Raw genomic sequence first — 10,647 nt, forward strand, 5'->3', positions numbered from 1 at the left:
ACAGCCTCATGTTTTAATACAGAATTCTAGTACCTGTCTGCCTCCTGTTTTACTTCTATTTCTCCTATAAAGGGCAATAAAAACAGTTCAATTCTTTAAGAAATGTCAAAAGTAAACCGGTTAATAAAAAAACAGGAGGGCTTCAAAACATGCCAAGTCACTGACCCAGAACAGTTCCTGCCCCGCTTTCCTACTCAGCGGTAGCAGCACTAGAATATTCTCTATGGCAGTGCAGAGGGGGCAGCTGAATGCCAAGAATAAAGCACTTTTATGCCCCGTACACACGTGCAGATTATCTGAAGACTTTTGTCTGCAGACTTACCTTTTCTATGTAGTGCAAGGGCCTGCCGGATTGCATACAAATTGAAAGTGTTTAGGTTTGACCTCATATTATATGGTTTTGGTAAGTCTGCAGACAAAAGTCTGCAGATAATCTGCACGTGTGTATGGGGCATTAGGATATGTGTTGACAGGTTTTTGTTTGCTTGAAGCAGTTTTTGCATCCCAGGCTACATTCACACAGCTGCATAGGGGCAGCCAGGGAAGGGTGCTGGCAACAATTGGTACATTTTTGCCGGTGACATTAAAATCTGCAAGCTGTGTGCGATCAAAGGCAGCTGTCAGATTTCTACTCTGTATAAATCAATGGCTGGCGCCACTGCTATTTGCATATAGCAACTCATCTGAGCAGTTACATGCTAATAAAGCCTCCATCTGACCCTGGGTGCAGTGAGCATCAAGGCTGTGGAGTTCTGGATGCCAGTGCTGGGACAATGTCATCCAGCGCCCAAAGCAAAGATAGCAAACGGCGCCCCCCAACCCCCCCCCCCCCCCCCGATCAGACTTCGGCAGGTCATACATTATACAATTTTCTTATTCAATTCCCTTTAGATTTACCTTCAACTATGTAGTGAAAGGGCATGCCTGATTGCATACAAATTGAAAGTGTTTAGGTTTGACCTTATATTATATGGTTTTGGTAAATCTAAAGGAAAAGAAGACAATTGTATAGTGTATGACCAGCCTAATAGTGGTGTAAGGTCTGTAATGTTTGTGACATGCACTGAAATAGTACTTAGTGTTACACTGTAGCAACCTGGAGTGTTTAAAATTGGTGCACACATATGGGGTAGTGGTCCGTGGTGTCACTGGAAGGAAAAATGTCCCAGCAGTGGTGGTGTCCGTGGGGAAAAGTGCCCCCGCGTCTGTAGTCTCACTAGAGGAAAAAAAAGTCCCTGTGTTGATGGTATCACTGGGAGGAAATTATGCTGCTACAGTATGTTGTTTGCGTCAATCTGAGGAGGACTGATTGACCTCCATGTCAGTGGGATGAGGGAGGTGAGGTGGACTATGAGGGGTGCATGGACTTAAAGGGCTCTAGGGGGGCTTTGAGGGAGGAAGGTGGGTGAAAGGTCTCTAAGGGCTCATTCAAACATGTGGCTATCATTGCTGGTGTTTGACAGGTGGTGAGGGGGCCATATGTTGCTACCACCTGTTTTATCCCTAACAACGCTGACTTACTGTGCCTCTATTGTGTGCAGTACATGCCATTTCAATTTTGCCATGTGTACAGCCCTGGATGACAGCATCTCCTTGTTCAGGAGGGCAGTTGGGAGGCACTAAATCTGCAGCTCAACTGCCTTATTTTACCTCCCTCTCACTTGTATGAATAAGCCTTATGGCCTTGCTTATACTTGTGTTGGGGGGGGGGAATCATAAAATAAGGTGGTTGAGCTGCAGTTTTACTGTCTCCACCCCTTTAAGCTTAAAATGCAACTGTATGGGGGGAATGCACATGATGCAGCTTTGATGCTATGCATCCCAAAATGTTTTGCTCAATAGGCTGCTCTACAGGCGAGAAATGTGGAAAATAAGTTCATGACTCTTTTCTAAAAATGTGCCACACCAAACCACTGTGCCACTATTTAGTTTGGTGTGTATGAAAATGTGTGTGTTAGCAGATGTGTGGGGTGCTCTTAACTAGCAATGGCACTGCTGAGCATCTAATAAAAAGACAGTGTGCTTCTGTGTTTGTCAGGAAAGCCACAATTTTGTGCACAATCCTGACCTAGCCTTATAGCAGTTTCGCACTGGTGCGCTGTGGTTTGTCGACAGTGCGATTGTATGTTCAGTTTATCTGCAGTTTTAGGTGCGCTCCCAATGAATTCTCATGGACTGTGCATTTTCTGAACGTGCATCAAAAGATGCAGAATTCAAGACTCTTATTTTGCTTTCATGAAAACACGCTGCCTAATAGAATTTAATGGAAGCACACCTAAAACTGCAGGTAAACCACAGCGCACCAGTGTGAACCCACTATTAGGGATAGGAAAAGAATAAATCAATGAGAAAGTTGGGGTGGTAAGAGAATGTGCTAATGAAGAGCAAAGTGACGGAGTGCAGAGAATATTCTAGGCTACATGATGGGGACAGGACAATTACAAGAGCTAAAAGCAAACTGGGATAGAAAGGGTGTAAGATTGGTGTAAGGAATGCTGAGCTGAGACCAGAGGCTGCAGGAAATGTGTAGTAGAGATCTATGAACAGATAATAGATGGTGAAGGGGAAGAATCAACAGGGCAGAGAAGCAAGGGGGATCGGTGCAGACTTGTTGACTTGACTGTATGATCGTGCAGGAAAGGTAGAGAGAGGTGTAGGTGAGGCGGAGCGGAGATGAGTCGGACAAGTGAGAGTAACAAGGAAGACAGTGAGGTGTCCCAGGAAGGACAGCAAGGTGAGGGTGGGAGTGTGGGAGGAGAGAGCGATTAGTAGCTGCAGTAGATAAGGCAGAGTTGGATGAACAGAGGAGTAGATATGCGGTGAAGATACGGCACAGTCTCTCCTGTCAGTGAGGCAGGAGCAGCAATGGTGGTTCCAAGTGCGCCCCCCCCTCTCACCACAGAATAAGACACCGCCCAGGGCAGGTGTCCCTCCCGCCCACCCCTTGTACCAGTCCTGCCAGACGCACTAAACTGGTCACAGCTATTACACAAGTTTGTATGCAGCCATAGCAATGAGGGTTGATGTGTCCAGAAGTGATGTTTAGCCACCTCTAAATGCAGCAAGTTATCCATCGCCATGCCCATGTTCACACCGTTGCTCTGTGGTCTGGCCACAGCACAGGTGTACCCATAGCATTCATGCAGTTAACCTGCAGTTTCCCCACAGACTTTCTATTCGGTTGTGAGGTTTGGACACGCACCAAAGATGCAGCATGCAGGACTTTTGGTACACTTTCCGAAAATGCGCTGCCTAATAGAATGTCTATGGCAAACTGCAGGTTACCCACATGAAAGCTGCAGGTACACCAGAGCTACAGCCAAACTGCATCACAACAGCTTGAAAGAGGCTTTAAGGCTAGGTTCACACAATCAGCTGCCTATGAATCACACAGGAATGCACACTACATTTCTGTGCAATTCACATGCAATTCAGTGCAATGCAATTTGAGTTGGTGAGTAATTATTTATTCTTTAGGGCGGCATCACACTGCCTCTCTGAGCTTTTGCTAAAGCACAGCAAACCCCCAGTTTTCATGCGTGTTAGCAGCGTTTTCCCATAGACTTCTAAGAGGTGTTTTTGTGCCATTATCAGAAAGCACACCAAAACTCCTGCATGCTGCATCTTTGGTGAAAGCTCCCCACAACTAAGGGACCTCATAGAAGTCTATAGAAAAGCGCATGAAAACAGTGGGTTGGCTGTGCTTTGTCCACTGATGTAGTGTAAAGCCGTCCTTCGGTGTCATAAATGTATAGTACAGTGATTAAAGTCCAACTATAGGAAGCTTGAAAACTCTCCCTTGCAAAGGGGCTGTGCCCAAACTGCAAGCGTTAAATTGCTCATTTAGGTCTAGGAGGCAAAGAAATGAAGAATTACTGTCCTGATCCTCCTTGCTGTTAGACCACAGCATTTTCTACCCCCCACGCTCCAGCATTCTATGACATAATAATACCGAGTGATGGTACACAGCCCGAGCACAGGGGAGTGCCGTCTGCTGGGTGAGCAGAAGATTGGGTCAGTAAAAGTGATTTTATGCTCCCCTAGAATAGAATAAATAAGCAGTTAACCCATGCAGTGTGGGCGCAGCCCCTCTGCAAGGGGGAATTTTCAGATTTCTGGGAGTTAAGCATTAAAATTATTTTGTGCCAAAAATGTTTTTCACCAAGGTCAATTTTCAGAAGTCCAGTTTTACACATGTCAGTGTTGCTGCAATAAGTATGAAGAGCTCCATCCACCACAGAGAACTGGAGGAGTAGCAGTCAGGAAGAGCTCCTATGAGTGTTTTTAGTGTGAAGCAGTAGATGTAGGCCCCTGTCTGTGGTGAAAGTATAGTAAAGGGTTCATGGGATTTGTAGCTTTTACCATAGCTGGTCCTGTTAGGCGTAGATTGCAGCTCACACATTGTGCTGGCTCTACGATCCAGGGCTCCACGGGGAAAAGAAGTCCTGTGGTGTCAGGTTTTCTGGGGCTGAAATAAAAAACAAAAATAGACACATTACCATGTATTGCCATTGCTGGACACATACATTAAGCCCCCGTTCACACTGGGGCGACCTGTGAGGCGACCTGGTCGCCTCACAGGTCGCCTGCCATACAGAAGCTATGGACCCGTTCTAATAGGAGCGACACAAGTCGCTCCGACTTAGAAAAAGGGTCCGGAGCTTCTTTGGGGCGACCCGGAGCGACCTGCATAGACTTCAATGTTATGAAGTCCGTGCCGGCCGCTCCGAGGTCGCGGGGCGAGCAGCGCGCCGCGACCTGTGAGGTCGCCCGGCAAAGTCGGGTCGCTGCAATGTAAACGGGGCCTAAAGCTGTATTGTTTAATTTATTATATTTGGTGCCCAAAATCTTAACAGGTGATGGTTTATTCATATATAAAACAATTGTGAACGTGGATAATCTGGAAATGTATTCATTCTTTCTTGCATAATGTAAAGTATTTGGTGACCATACAATTCCAAATAATTGTTTCTCTGAAAGGCAGTGAGGTTGCACAAGTGGAAAAAAAAAACCTGTTTGGTTGATAACATTACATGCTTCTAAAGTGCATTAAGGAGTCGGCAAAGGCAGCTGCTCTATCTCTTACTACAGATTTCCTTTAAAAGGAAATGTGTGCCATTAAATGACACACAACGAATGCATGCTGCATAAATAGTAATACTTAAATATGATATAGTAAAAAGTAAATATGTAAAAAAAAATATAAAAAAAAAAAAACCCCATAGTAAAATTTGGAAGCACTCAAAGTACATGACCCTGGGGTGCCTTCAGGTTTCTTGGCAAAATGCCTAAAAATTGCCCAAAAATTGTATACAAGCCAGCGGGTTGATAATGTCTGCCTTTTAGTTACACAAAGTCACAGGTTCTTATTGTGCACCATTACAACCTTCCAGACTCCTGTGTCCTAACAAACAATGACATCATCGGATAATAAGTAGGATATGCACAGCATCCATGCTTGCTCCTCCTCTGCCCCTCTTTGTCAGCACTGGGGCTACTTCAGCTGAATGAAACATTGCAATAATAGTTAGTACCAGTGTGCAATAGGTATGGACCAACAATTTGTTTTGATTTTTACATTTTAGAATGGGGTGTCGTGTGTTGAGAAACACTGCTCTCAGGTACCAGCTTAATATGTATCCTTGTTTTAGTAGAGTTGTGTGAGGGTATTTTTTTTTAGCATAGTTTTTATGTCCTATTTTATCTAATTTTACCATGGTCAAGACTATCTTTGGGTATTCCCTTGGACCTTGCGATAAATATTAGCCGTTTTCCTTAGAATGCTGTCTTTATCTCTCCTTCCCTTGATAGACCTGAGTGTATTTACCTTACCAAGTGTGCTAATGTTTGCTAATGTTTTTTTTTTATTATTGTTTTTGTGATTGAGCCAGGGTATGCCATGTTGTCTCTGTTTTGTACTATTATATCATTAAATCCTAAAAAAAAAAAAAAAAAAAAAAAAAAAAAAAAAGAAAGAAGAAGAAGCACATGCAGCTTCCTGACACTGCTGCTGATACTAGCAGGATCTCTGGGTAAGAAGGTCTGCAACGGATGCACAAAAAAGAAAGAAAGAAAAAATACACACACACACACACACACATTATATATATTTTTTTTTTTTCTTTATATTAGAGTTGCGAACATACAAAATATAGAATTTGTTTACATACACTTTTGGGTTTGATATGCTTTAAATCGCTTTGAGATACCATGCTGCCTTCTATTATTCTAAGGCCCCGCTCACACTGGGGCGATCCGACTTCCTGGGGCGACCTCACAGGTCACGGCGCGCTGCTCGCACCGCGACCTCGGAGCGGCCGGCACGGACTTCATAACACTGAAGTCAATGCAGGTCGCTCCAAAGAAGCTCCGGACCCTTTTTTTTAAGTCGGAGCGACTTGTGTCGCTCCTATTATAACGGGTCCACAGCTTCTCTATGCCAGGCAACCTACGGCGACCTGTCAGGCGACCAGGTCGCCTGACAGGTCGCCCCAGTGTGAACGGGGGCTAAAGGTCACAATACATTAAAAGTATCAAATGGTCTTTAAACAAACAACAAAAAGAATGTTACTCTCAGTATCTGTTCCTAGTTTTTATAAGTTTTTTTTTATAAGTTTTGCACAAATAAAATTAGTTTTTAGGTGGACAGAGAATGAATTTGGTAACTATAAATGAAAGAATGAATTATATTTTAAAGATTTATGGAAAAAAAAAACCCCCAAAAAACTAAATAATCATTCTCACTTAGGTGGATGCTGCATGGGTTTCCGCCTCAAAGACCGAAAATTGAGTGATCAAACATTGCTGATTGTTCAGTTCTTCATCTTTAATGAGCAGCTGACAGTCACTGGCTCTGTGCTCTGCCCGTCCAGCGCTCACTGAAGCACCAGGCTGGGGAGGGGGGGGGAGGGATTGACTGGCTCAGGCTCTCAGCAGCACACGAATGGTTAAACCAGCTGGTGCTCAGGCATCTGGATGGATCCCAACATTAAAGTAAGGATTTGTCCAGAGTCTGGACTGGCTTAGTGATGTCAGCCGACAGCAGACTTTATCCCACTGTCAAGTGAATACAGTTCACAGAAGGCCCTGAGGAAGCATGTGCCTTCTCAAAACAACCTCATAATGGAGTATACACACACATACTAGCTTTTTTAATCTGGAACTAGTGGAACTCAGTTCCACCACCACTGGCTCAGTCCCTCTCCTCCCTGCTAACATCATCACTTGTAAACCCAGCTGCTTGGCTTCTGAGTTTACAAGTGACAGCTTGTCTCCCAATGGCTCCCACAGATCTGATCTCCTTTGCGACAAGGGAGATGCAAGTGCCGCTCGGATTCCGGTACCCCCACTGGATGATCTCTCTGTAAGTGAGAGTTGGAGCAGCCTACAGTGTGCAGGGAGGTACTAGAGCTGGCTGGGTGCTTCAGCCTAGTATAGCAACAATAGTAAGACATGTGGAAGATGGTGGAGCTTTTAAGGAGGGAAAGAGGGAAAAGGGGGGGGGGAGAAGATGGGGGCAGTGAAGAGGAGTTGCATACAAAGGTCAGAACTGAAGAAGGGTGAACGTAAGTTGTGGATGCAGAGGTAAGCAGCTGTGGATGAAGACGGATCTCTGCACTATGTATGTAGCACACCCCTAAACTGCACACTCTGTAACCCCCCCCCCCCTAAAACTCTGCACTCTGTACATAATGCACTCTTGGTTATTAATACCCCTTTAAGACCCTCCCACTGTCAGTGAAATTTAACCACATCCACTATTTTATCCGGTTTGGTGTGTGTGTGTGTGTGTCAGACACACACACACACACACACACACACACACACACACACACACACACACACACACAGTATCTCACAAAAGTGAGTACACCCCTCACATTTTTGTAAATATTTTATTATATCTTTTCATGCGACAACACTGATGAAATGACACATTGCTACAATGTAAAGTAGTGAGTGTACAGCTTGTATAACAGTGTAAATTTGCTGTCCCCTCAAAATAAACCACTGGCAACAAAAGGGAGTACACCCTTAAGTGAAAATGTCCAAATTGGGCCCAACTAGCCATTTTCCCTCCCCAGTGCCATGTGACTCATTATTGTTTCAAGATATCAGGTGTGAATGAGGAGCAGGTGTGTTAAATTTGGTGTTATCGCTCTCACTCTCTCATACTGATTACTGCAAGTTTAACATGGCACCTTATAGCAAAGAACTATCTGAGGATCTGAAAAAAAGAATTGTTGCTCTACATAAAGATGGCCTAGGCTATAGGAAGATTGCCAAGACCCTGAAACTGAGCTGCAGCACGGTGGCCAAGATCATACAGTGGTTTAACAGGTCAGGTTCCACTCAGAACAGTTCTCGCCATGGTCGACCAAAGAGGTTGAGTGCACGTGCTTAGCGTTGTATCAAGAGGTTGCCTTTGGGAAATAGGTGTATGAGTGCTGCTAGCATTGCTGCAGAGGTTGAAGGGGTGGGGGGGGGGGGGGTCAGCCTGTCAGTGCTCAGACCATACACTGCACACTGCATCAAATTGGTCTGCATGGCTGTCATCCCAGAAGGAAGCCTCTTCTAAAAGATGATGCACAAGAAAGCCCTCAAACAGTTTGCTGAAGACAAGCAGACTAAGGACATGGAATACTGGAACCATGATGAGACCAAGATAAACTTCTTTGGTTAAGATGGTGTCAAGCGTGTGTGGTGGCAACCAAGTGAGGAGTACAAAGACAAGTGTGTCTTGCCTACAGTCAAGCATGGGGGTGGGAGTGTCATGGTCTGGGGCTGAAAGAGTGCTGCCGGCACTGGGGAGCTACAGTTCATTGAGGGAGCCATGAATGCCAACATGTACTGTGACATACTGAAGCAGAGCATGATCCCTTCCCTCCGGAGACTGGGCCGCAGGGCAGTATTCCAACATAATAATGACCCCAAACACACCTCCAAGATGACCACTGCCTTGCTAAAGAAGCTGAAGGTAAAAGGTGATGGACTGGCCAAGTATGTCCCCAGACCTAAACCCTATCTGTGGGGCATCCTCAAATGAAAGGTGGAGGAGTGCAAGGTCTCTAACATCCACCAGCTCCGTAAAGTCGTCATGGAAGAGTGGAAGAGGACTCCAGTGGCAACCTGTGAAGCTCTGGTGAACTCCATGCCCAAGAGGGTTAAGGCAGTGCTGGAAAATAATGGTGGCCACACAAAATACTGACACTTTGGGCCCAATTTGGACATTTGCACTTAGGGGTGTACTCACTTTTGTTGCCAGTGGTTTAGACATTAATGGCTGTGTGAGTTATTTTGAGGGGACAGCAAATTTACACTGTTATACAAGCTGTACACTCACTACTTTACATTGTAGCAAAGCGTCATGTCATCAGTGTTGTCTCGAAACAAGATATAGTAAAATATTTACAAAAATGTGAGGGGTATACACTGTTATGAATATATATATAATACAAATTGGGTTAAAGCCTCTTTAACATTTTGTTTTCTCCCCCATTGTTGTGGATGTGCATGGCTTGATTTTGGTTCAGTCTTGGCTGCCCCATATTGCCACTATATGTACACACTCTCAAGAGTAACTATGTTAGCAAATAGGAGTTCACAAATCTGCAAGATGGAGTAGGGACTGGCCAGACAGGGATCACTTGGTAGAAGCTGGGTTAACGGGAAGGGTTAATAAGTGGCAACCCCTTTAATATTTCATGTGTTGTAAATATGAAGCTATTTAGGACATGAGCATTCATATTCCCATTTATACTGCATACGTAGTCCTGGTTGGTAACTAAAAAAGCACAGGGATGCCTGAAGTTGCTATAACCCCTTTGTAATACATATTGATTAGTTTGGTGTTTTTTTTTGGATCTGCCTGGTTATTTGCATAGAGAACTTGGTATAAATACTGGTGCTGTATTCCCTCAAACTTATATACAGTACACAATATATATATTACATACACAATATTACATACACACACAGTACATATACACACATATATACAGCACACACACACACACACACACACACACACACGTACCCCCCAAAACCGAGGAACTATCCTATAACCCAACCATATACAATGCAGCATGTTATTTTACAGCTGTTTACAGGCTCTCACCGCCCAAATGTTCAATATTGGTTGAAGATTACAGACCTCCTAGACTTACCAAGAAGTAATCGCCTCCATCTCAGCATCATGAGTAATTACGTTTTCAACAAAAACCTTATCTGAAATCAAAAGCACATGTTTATTTAAGTTAATCACACAGACCACATAACAAAAATAAAACGATTTTAGTCTGTTAATGAAAAGTACATCCAGAAGGTCCCAAATCCTGTTATTTATTACTTGATGTGCAAGTCTCAAAGTAAAATAGTGCCGTCCAAGGCCTCTACCCAGCCTTCGGGTCCCGACGTCCCCCATCTTCGAACAACATGCATGTGATTTCCTGTTCATACACAAAGATGGCAAAGGGGGATGGGCGGGGGTGGTGACGGACCTCATTCTTACCTAGGCAAAAAATGAGGTAGTGCTGCCTTGCTGCACAACTAAATAGCATCAGTTAAAAAAATAAAAATGAATGTCCAACTGTAAGAGAGGACAGAGGGACATCAGTGTAATATCACAAACTTTAGAGTGAAGGTTTG

General features: G+C 44.2%; 1 protein-coding gene across 1 annotated transcript in view; it reads right to left on the reverse strand.

The window, feature by feature from the left end:
• The window catches only part of LIMK2 (LIM domain kinase 2), a 50,756-nt gene extending 40,555 nt beyond the window's left edge, over positions 1-10,201 (reverse strand). The window contains exons 1-2 of the mRNA XM_082243521.1: positions 10,167-10,201; positions 4,363-4,468 (exon numbers count right to left, since the gene is read on the reverse strand). Coding sequence (XP_082099647.1) covers positions 4,363-4,468; positions 10,167-10,186 — 126 coding nt within the window. The 5' untranslated portion in view covers positions 10,187-10,201. The remainder of the gene's footprint in view (positions 1-4,362; positions 4,469-10,166) is intronic.
• Between the last annotated feature and the right edge of the window lie 446 nt (positions 10,202-10,647).

This window comes from Pelophylax lessonae, assembly GCF_965119305.1.
Source record: "Pelophylax lessonae genome assembly, chromosome: 1".
Classification (NCBI taxonomy): Eukaryota; Metazoa; Chordata; class Amphibia; order Anura; family Ranidae; genus Pelophylax; species Pelophylax lessonae.